This window comes from Schistocerca americana, chromosome 5, assembly GCF_021461395.2.
Source record: "Schistocerca americana isolate TAMUIC-IGC-003095 chromosome 5, iqSchAmer2.1, whole genome shotgun sequence".
Lineage (NCBI taxonomy): Eukaryota > Metazoa > Arthropoda > Insecta > Orthoptera > Acrididae > Schistocerca > Schistocerca americana.
The window spans coordinates 488868392-488878461 of record NC_060123.1 but is presented as its reverse complement, the minus strand read 5'-3'; the positions used below and the strand labels follow the sequence as shown (position 1 = coordinate 488878461).

Sequence of the window (10070 nt, the reverse complement as noted above, 5' to 3'; positions counted from 1 at the left end):
TCATACAAAAAAAATTTCTTTTGTCATTTGTTATCCGTCGTCAAACCAGAAATCAAAGCGTTCAGTATTTATGGATTCAAGCTGACTGGGTCAGTGGTAAAAGCCAAACATCAGACAAGGAACGATCCTGGATGTCTGATGATGGATAAATTCCGAAACGCATCATATGAGCAACAAAGTTATTCCTTACCTTATTTTTGTCTTTAACATTGCGACCCAGTGAATCTGAATGGAGAACTACTAGTTTTTATAGTTACAGTAGCCAGCCTCCTGCATGACTTTATGTCACATTTACATTATTGAAATTAAAATATTCTACAAAATTTTGGAATCCTTGGGACTGAAATCTTGCCAGTATCAATGGTGACAAGAGGCAAAAATGGTAGAGATATTCGATTCCCGAAATGGATGATTTGTCTATTTAAATAATTAAGTTTGTACGGAACCCTTAATGCGCGATACCTACTCGCACCTTGCCAGGTTTTGGTTTGTCTGATGATAAATTTGTAGGGAATCAGAAAACTCCTTCATGACCACTAGATAGGCTCCAGACGGTAAAATGATTGGTTCCGACTTCATCAGCTTCTTTTCACTTCTTTTCAGCTTTGATGAGGTTGATGAAGACGATGCCTTCGAAGCTGACCTTCTAGAGAAGTTGGACTCCAGAGGCATGTGCAAGCTGCGGGAACATTTCTTCTGCAAGGAAGGCCAAAAATATGACCAACAGAGGAAGCTGTCAGGCAGCATTCCTGGTTACAAATACTCTGGGTTGTCACTCAACAGAGACGAGTTCATCGAGGCGATGGAAAGCGCTATGGGTAATTAGCTGTTTCGTTGCGAAATATGATGGCAAATAATTTAGTGTGGTATGATCTATAGTTATTGACAACTTTGTTATTCCGACAATTATTGTTTCGTGGATCTTCTGTTTAAATAATCGTAAAGATGTGGAGCGAGTCATTTTACATTCACTTACACGTTCATATGTAAGTAAGAATATCTACAACTTTGTAAGTACTGCTGTGAGTTAATAACTTCTACCCATCACGTTTTACAAATTCCAAAATTAGAAGTTCTTCTACGGAGCAGAAGGGGCTGACAAAGAGAAACTTTTTCAGTTTCTTTTCAAATTTTACTTCCTTGTCTGTCAAACATTTAACGTCTTTGGGTAAATAATCAAACTTTTCGTGGGAGCAAGGTAAACACTTTTTGTGCTAGAGTCAACCTTAATGTGGAGTAATTAATGACATTTTTCTTCTGTTATTGTAATTAAGTGCATCATTGTTCCTTTTAAACTGCAGTGGATTATTTACAACAAACTTCATGAAGGAATAGATATACTGTGAAACAGTAGCCAAAATGCCTAACTTCTTAAACGGATGTCTACAAGATGTTCGTGCGTGAGTATCACACATTACTCTTGTAGCACGTTTTTCAGCAATGTCTGCTTACTGATCTGTCTCTCCTAGAGATTTGAAATGATTCGAAGAAGTCACTACAAGGGATAGATTGTGTTTCAAGTGTAATATCACTGATGAATATATAGAAAAAACTAACAGTTTCTTTCACCATAATCGAGCTTCAGCACAACTAAAGTATGTGTCAGTAACCATTATCCTCAAACTCATTCTTTACGAAAATACTCTGTTTTTGATGACCATGTGTTTTACGAAGAAAAGTTCATAAAGTAAAATTGAGCACAGTTAACAGTTAGTTGGTCGTAATCTGAAAATTACTGACGTTACAAAAAATACCGTTACCGTCTCAATAAGTTGCGCGTAATACTTCCGGCAGGCTGAAAATCGCAATGATTCTAGTGGTGGGAGATTCAAAATTTAACTTAAACTTCTGGATCCCGAGAAAATTATGGTATCACATAAAATCGCAGAGTCTTCTATCCAGACACTTATCGACCAGCTTGGTGTGGCAATAGAAGACAGTAAAATGGAAACTGAAGTCTTAAAATTCACCTACAAAAATCATTCACGCATGAAGATCGTGCAGACATAACCATTTGTTTGACCGTCGCACAGACCGCCGCATGCAGGATATGCAAATAGGGATCCCTGTCGTTGAGAAGCAACAGAAAAAGCTGAAAACATCTAAGTCACCAGGACCGACCGGATTCCCTGTTATGTTTACAAAATACTCTAAGCACTGGCACCTTATTCAGGTTGCAGATATTGCGTATTTGTCGACCAGCGCGTAACACCAAGCGACTGGTTCATCAGAGACAAACGTATCGACAGGTATGCCCTAGGGAAGTTTAGTAGGACCGTTCTTGTTTTCTATATACACGAATGATCTGAGGGTAGGAGAAACAGCAGTCTGCGACTGATTGCTGATGACGCTGTAAAGTATCTTCGTTGAGTGGCAGTAGATGGATACAGGCCGACCTAACCAGAATTTCTGTTATGTGTGATGGATGGCAGCTTGCGCCAAATATAGCAAAACGTAAGTTAATGCAGATGAGTATGGAAAACAGTCCAGTAATATTGCAATACAGTTTTAGCGGCATGCTGCTTGCACAGTCACATCGATTAAATATCTAGATGTAATGCTGCAGAGCGATATGAAACGGAACAAGCAAGAAAGGTCAGTGGTATGGAAGGCGATTTCGGTTCATTGGAAGAGTGCCTTGTAGCACATCTACGAAGGAGACCACGAGAAGAATACTTTTCTCGAGTACTGGTCGAGTGTTTGGAAACCCACCTGGTCGGATTGAAGGAAGATATCGAAGTAATCAGAGGCGTGCTGGTAGAATCTTACCTGTTGATTTGATCAACTTGCGAATGTTAGTGAGATGATTCGTCAACAAATGGGGACCCCTGGAGGGAAGACGACCTTCTTTTCGAGGAACACCATGGAGAAAATTTAGAGAACTGACATTTTCAGCTGACTGCAGAATGATTCCACTGCCGTCAACGTGCAATTAGTGTAAGGACCATGAAGACAAGTAAAATTAAGGATCATGTGGAGGCATATAGATAGTCCTTTTTCCCTCCCTCCATTTGCGAGAAGAATAGCAAAGAGAAAGAGTAGTAATGGTGGGTGGTATCCTCCACCATACCCCATACGGTGGCCTGCAGAGTATGTAACTAGACGTAGATGTAGAACTGATTTTCCTACGTTGCTTATTCCTTTCTTTAATTTACTCATTCTCTAACTCCGCTTCGCTGACAGGCGCCACGTACTTTCAACCGAAGGGTAGGCATCATTTGACATCCAAGTTTTAGTTAAAATGTATCGGGCAGCGTGTCATGTAACATCCAGTTATGCTGTGGAGTTACGACTCGAAAAGCGTCCAGATCTCCGATTCCTCGCAATAACTGCGCTTAGCAGCTGATGGGACAGTACCGCTCGACAGCAATAAATTGCCGACTCGCCCTTCTCCCAGGAAACGTTTTTCTCGATTCTCACTGGCTACTAAAACTGCACAAGGTCGCAGTTCAGGAAGTTAGGACAGACGGGCTCGAGATTTCTAAATAGGATAACGACTACTTGAGTGGCACTAGAACAGCGAAAGAGACTAATCTGGAGATTCAAAAGGTGTACCAGCCAGGCCGTAGCAGCATTGGCCGAGGATTATTTGGAATGTCCACTATAAGACACCACAAGCGAGTCGCAACAGTACTACGAGAGACTGCCTTTCTTTTTTTTGGGGGGGGGGGGGGGGGCGGGGGTGTCATCAATTTTCGTACTGGTTTGATGCGACCTGCCACGACTTTCTCTCCTGCGCCAACCTCTTCATGTCATGGTAGCACTTACACCTGATATCCTCAATTATTTGTTGGATGTGTTACAGTCTCTGTCCTCCCATACAATTTTTTCCCACAACTGCTTCCTCTAGTACCATGGAGGTTATTCCCTGATGTCTTAACACATATTCTGTCGTTCTATCCCTTCTTCTTGTCAGTGTTCTCAACATCTTCCTTTCCTTGTCAATTCTGGAGATAACCTCCTCATTTCTTACCTTATTAGTCTCGCTAATTTTCAGCATCTTTCTGTAACACGTTGTCTCAGACGCTTTGTTCCCTTCTTTCCCATAGTCCATAACGCGTTTCCATACACTGCTGTGCTTCAGACGTATATTCTAGGAAAATTCACCCTCAAATTAAGGCCGATGTTTGATACTAGTTGACTTCTTTTATCCAGGACACCCTGTTTGACTGTGACAGTCTACATTATATGTCTTCCTTGCTTCGTCTGCCACTTGTTACTCTGCTTCCAAGTTAGCAAAATTACTTAACTTTGTCTACTTCGTAGCCTCCAGCTTTCATATTAAGTTTCTCGCTATTCTCGTTTCTACCGCTCCTCATTACTTCCTTCTGGTTACCGAATCTTGTCACTGACATGCGTTCCCACTGAATTTTAATACCAATCTTCAACCTTTCGTTTATTTCCGTCCTCAGTTTCCTTTTCCATTCGGCTATATATTTTTCTCGTTATCAACTTGGATGCATAAACCGTTAAGCTGACTGAGCGATAGTTCTTGCACTTATCTGCTCTTGTTGTCTAAGGAACTATGTGGATGATGTTTTTCCGAAAGTCTAATTGAATATATCCAGTCTTACAGATGCTACAAACCAACTTGAGTAGCCCTCTGGTTGCCACTTCCCCTAATGATTTTATATATTCCGAAGGTATGGTATTTATGCCTACTGCCTTATTTGATCTCAAGTCTCCCAAAGCTCTTTTAAATTTGACTCTAATACTGAATGCCTTATCTCTTCCATATCGACTCAATTTTCTTCTAATATCACGTCATCAAACAGTTCCTCCCCTTCATATAGGTCTTCAGTATACTCTTTCCAACTAGCCTCTCTCTCCTTATCATCCGGCAGTAGAATTCCCGCTCCGTTGCGCTTTTTAATGATCACGTCTTTGCTTTTACTTCCATCTTAAGTTGTTCTGACCTTTCTGTATTCTGGATCTGTCTTTTTGACGACCATTCCGTTTTCGGTTTCGTCATATTTTCCCTGCAAGCATTTCGCTTTAACTTTCCTGCACTTCAGTTTTATTCCGCTCCTAACTGACTTCTATTCCTGTAGTCCTGACGTTTCCTAATCACTTTGTATTTCTTTCGTCGATTAATTGAATTAATTTTCTTCGCAGTTACCTTCCTTGTACGCTTATTTTTCTGTCGAACTTTTGTGATAGTCTTTTTTAGATACATCCGTTCACCTTCAATTAAACCGCCTATTGTTATATTCAGTATCCCAGCGTCTGAAGCCTTAGGTAACTTTAAACGGCTCTCATCATCCCTCAATGCTACATTTAGCCACTTCTTTCCGCACTGGTCCTTTCAGACGTTTCTCTTAAACTGCAGCCTACTCTTCATCATTATTGAGTTATTATCTGAATCAATTTCTGCTCCTGGGTACGCCTTGCAATCCATCTCTGGTTTCGGAATCTCTGTCACACGATGATGTAATTCGGCTGGAGGCCTCCCGTGTTTCTAGGCCTTTGCCAAGTACATCTCCAACTCTCGTGACTTCTGAGTAGTATATTCGCTATTACTAGCTGACATTTATTACATAACTCAGAGTTTATCCTCTCTCATTCCTACTACGGACCCCATATTCTCTCGTAACCGTTTCCCCCCTCCCCGTCCCATCCTACAGCGTTCCAATTCTCCACGATTATTAGATTTCTTCTCTCTTCTTTCAAGGCCATCATACACTTCCTCCTCTCTTCATCCCCTGCTTGTGACGTCGACATATGTACCTGAATTGTTATTGTTTGCGTTGCTTTGCTGTCTATTCTGAAGAGAATAATCATATCACGGAATTCTAGAATTTAACTCACTCTCTGGCCTATTTTCTTAACCAAACAACTGCTACTGCAGTTGTATAAAACCATTTTCTGCTGCTGTTGATATTACACTGCATTCTTCTGAGCATAAAACCCTGTCTTCTTTCGACTGCACTTCACTAACCCCCAGTCTCTCTAGATTGAGCCTTGTCATTTCCGTTTTCAGATTTTCTAATCTCTCTATTACATTCAATTCAGACTTAACATTCCCCGCTCCGACACCCGGAATATTACCTTTTCATTGGTTATTCCATCTTTTTCTTTTGGTCGCCTGTCCCTTGGCAGTATCCCGTTGGAGATCCAAATGGGGGACTAATCCGGAACTTTTTTCAGTTACAGGCCATATAACCTGTGCACACAAATTTTGTATCCTTTAAGCCTGTCTTACACGAAGCATGATTCCGTTAAATTTGCTAAGTGACTCACGCAGTGGCTCCAAAGAAGACCCTGCAGATTGATGGCGTACTTACCTGCAGGGGATCTCGATGATTTCTACGATAGATCCAGCGATATTTCCTGTGGAAGCTTCACCGAAAGCTACCTGCGCTGACCAAACGTAGTCCTGTCACTGTCTGATGTCATATCCTGGAAGGCGGCGTCAGACAGAGAACACTGGTTAACCCGTGGTGTTTCTCAACCGAGTTTAAATGCTGTAGTAATGCATCTGTCCAGCGGTACCAGTCCACAAACAGCACATTTTCGACATATCAGGGCCAGTACTTCATTGTTAAATTCAGTGGCTCTTTCTGTAAGAAAATTTGTTCGATATTGTTCATGAAAACTGCAAAATTATAGGACTAAGAGGTCAACCCATAGCTAGCCATCAGACTGACTATAATACTCGTTTTGGAATTGGAAGTGCTGGCCGCTGCGGCCGAGCGGTTCTAGGTGCTTCAGTCCGGAACCGCGCTGCTGCTACGGTCGCAGGTTCGAATCCCGCCTCGGGCATGGATGTGTGTGATGTCCTTAGGTTAGTTAGGTTTAAGTAGTTCTAAGTCTAGGGTATTGATGACCTCAGATGTTAAGTCCCATAGTGCTTAGAGCCATTTGAACCATTTGAAACTGGAAGTAATTCTCTTTTACACACATTTGAGTAGCATCAATTATGTCGTGTACTTCTACAGGATTTACTTTGGATTTATGCAGAGGATCTATTTATATGTTTATGGATTCATCAGTAGGAACATTTTTAAAATAATCTAGTGGCGTCAGATGATACTGGTTTAGAACTGGGAAGGATTTGCATATCTTTAATTTTGTAAACTAAAGGTGAGGAATTTTTGATACCAAACTTTGGTTTAAAACTGGTTTTTTAAATGATAAGATCTTTCGCTAGTTTACAATGATGGAGCTGAGAGGCTCTTCTATAAACTTCTTGGACCTAAATATTAGTACAAGAAAACAAGCATTTAGCATTTACAGAAAAAACATAGCTACTGTAACACTAATCCCTGCAAGCTCCGAACATCCACACAACCACAAACAAGCAGTTTTCCATTCAATGGTGCATCGCATCTGTTCCACTATCCAAATCAGCCTTTCAAACAGAACTACAAACCAAGCAAATCGCTTCCAACAACGGTTATAGCTCTGCCTGGTTGATAACATTCTACGAAAAAAGACAACGAATAAAATTACACCATTTCTGTAAGCTCTCCAACAGCAATCACTCTATAATTTCAAAGCCTGGTGCAAAATTCTATACATTGGCAACATTTCAGACAATTCTGCAAAAAAAATTAAAGTCTCACGACTACAGCGCTCATTTTATAATACCAATAACGTATCAAAACTTTTGTTCAATAGTAAAGACAAAATGCAGCACTTGGCACAGAGCAGCGTATATAAAATCACTTGCAAGCAGTGTGAAAAAGTGTGTACTGGGCAGTCAGGCGTCAGGAGTCAGGCAATTAGGCTACGTGAACATCAGAGAAGCTGGCGATTGGGGAAGAATTATCGAATTTTGCTGATCATCTTTTAGCAGAAAACCATCCGTTATCATGTAGAACGTGTAGTTTTACATTTTGTCGAAAATGGCATAAAGATAACCCTACTGGAAATAGTAGAAATCAAGAAACACACGAGACAGAATGCCAGACTAGTATTAAATGATCAGACTCGATCTCCATTTCCCATTTCGTTTAGTTAAGTTTACGTTACAAATATTAGATTCTAACTGTAAATTCGTTTTGTTTCTATGTCTTGTTATACGTATCTCTATACACTTTGTTTCCCCCCTTTTTTAGCCAACGTAGTTATTGTAATATTTTCCTATGTTAACTGTCACTTTTGTATCTTCTGTACAAATAATATCTTTGTACGTTGAAATTCATGTTTATCTGTGTTTGCGACAGACAGTTGTCTCCTGAAGATGCCCTGGGAAGCCGAAAGCCGATTCATGACCAAACAAATACAATTTTGCAGAACATTACGTAGTGTTATCCTTTTTAATATCAACATTATTATTTCTGCGGTCTGTTTTGGAAAGAAGGGCGCGTGATCGCATTCCACCTACATCATCGTCACCTGAACTTGCCACTATTTTGCAAGAATAATAGTATAAGATTCCATTGAAAACCATATAGGGCCTTCATTTATCTATTCCGAGGCGACTGGAAGCTGTTTAAATGGCAATGGTTTTCCTATATCGTTTGGGCATGATAATGTGTTGCCTTTTCTGTGTTTCATACATTTTTCCACCCTCTGAATCCGCACAAGAGTGTAAACATCGACGGCATGCACTGTATATCTTGCTTGGAACAAACTTCTTTCATTCACTCAAGACAACAACTTTTGACAACAGTAAGGCATATTATACTCTTCACCCTCAAGCCTGAATGCAGTAGGCCTACTACTCGGTTCTGTCTCGAATATGTTTTGCTGGCAGTGATAGTTGACCGTTAACAGTAATATTTAGCGATAAGGGCAGGCTCATTATTAATGAAGACTTGCCCGATATACACTTCGTGAATGGGTTCACTGAAAAACAACTCATCGACGCGATGCTGAGCTGTTCTCAGCCACGACGGCAACCACTCCCCTGTACTTTTCCATCTTTACATAGCCGGCAACGAGAAACCGCATCCTTCCACGTTACAGCGGAAGAGAGGGGCCGCGCGAGGTACGCCAGGCCTCCCGATATGGAATAAATGAAATGATCGTGTGTCATTGACGGCCGGGAGGCCCCATTCGGGGAAGTTCGTCCGACGGGCATTGGGCAACTTGCGCCTACGTGACGATGAGAAATGATGATGAGGATAACACAACACCCAGTCCACGAGTGGAGGAAATCTTCAACCCGGCAGGGAATCGAACCCGGGTCCGCTGCATGGTAACCAAAGACGTTACACTTAGCTAAGCAGGCGGACGGTATGGAAGAGAATGTGTCTTATCCAATATGTAACAATCATGCCACAATTCGTAGGCGCGTTGCGTGAACTCTGAACATAAGTCACACAATTGGACTGAGAATCTTACAGGAACAAAAATTGAACCCGTATCACCCAAAGAATCTGCAGTAATTGCAGCAAGCGAAATTCCTTTGTAGTTTCGCAGCAACAAATTTAATTGCTGTAACAAACTGAATAATTTATAGTTACGTTATTACTCTGCAACTAGCTGTCGGAGATTTTGGGTCCCGTTCAGCAAAATACTCAGAAAATATCTGTGCACAACCTCCCAAATTTTGTCGAAGGAGTTCGGGCTCACCTAATGTACAGTTGTAGCGGTGCGGTTAATTTTGATCGTCTTATAGAAAATGACCACTGATCTTGTGGTGAATTTCTTCTTCTGCAGTCAACACGTCTTCCCTGTTAAAAATGAATGTTCTTCTACTGGAAAAGCTGTAGTAGAACAAGCAGAATTATAAGAATCCAACGGGTGCAACGGATGTTTTTTTCAGTATCAGGTTAGCTGAGCGATTAATTGAAACGTAGTTGTGAGTGGAAATTTCGATATATTGGCACTTGTCTGATACAAAACACACGAAGTTTGAACAAATTTCAAGTTACAATTTCGGCACCCTAACACGCAGTCGCAGTCACTCACCATAGCTAGCTTACCGTATCGAGCCCAATCTGATGCCAGAAAGGATTACAAAAAGGATTACCTGTGACAAAATGCTTGCTCAAATATTACACAATTTGACCACTACGATCTTTCAGTTTGCAGTCACGGTTTGTATAACATGCCACGCGGATTTTGGTTATTCAAAAGTCACGGTTTACCAGTAAAATCGGAATTTCACGTGTTCGTAT

At 41.0% G+C, this 10070-nt stretch overlaps 1 protein-coding gene across 1 annotated transcript in view; it reads left to right on the top strand.

The window, feature by feature from the left end:
* Positions 1 to 559: 559 nt before the first annotated feature.
* The window catches only part of LOC124616466, a 119969-nt gene continuing 110458 nt past the window's right edge, over positions 560 to 10070 (top strand). Inside the window, exon 1 of the mRNA XM_047144775.1 lies at positions 560 to 818. Coding sequence (XP_047000731.1) covers positions 560 to 818 — 259 coding nt within the window. The remainder of the gene's footprint in view (positions 819 to 10070) is intronic.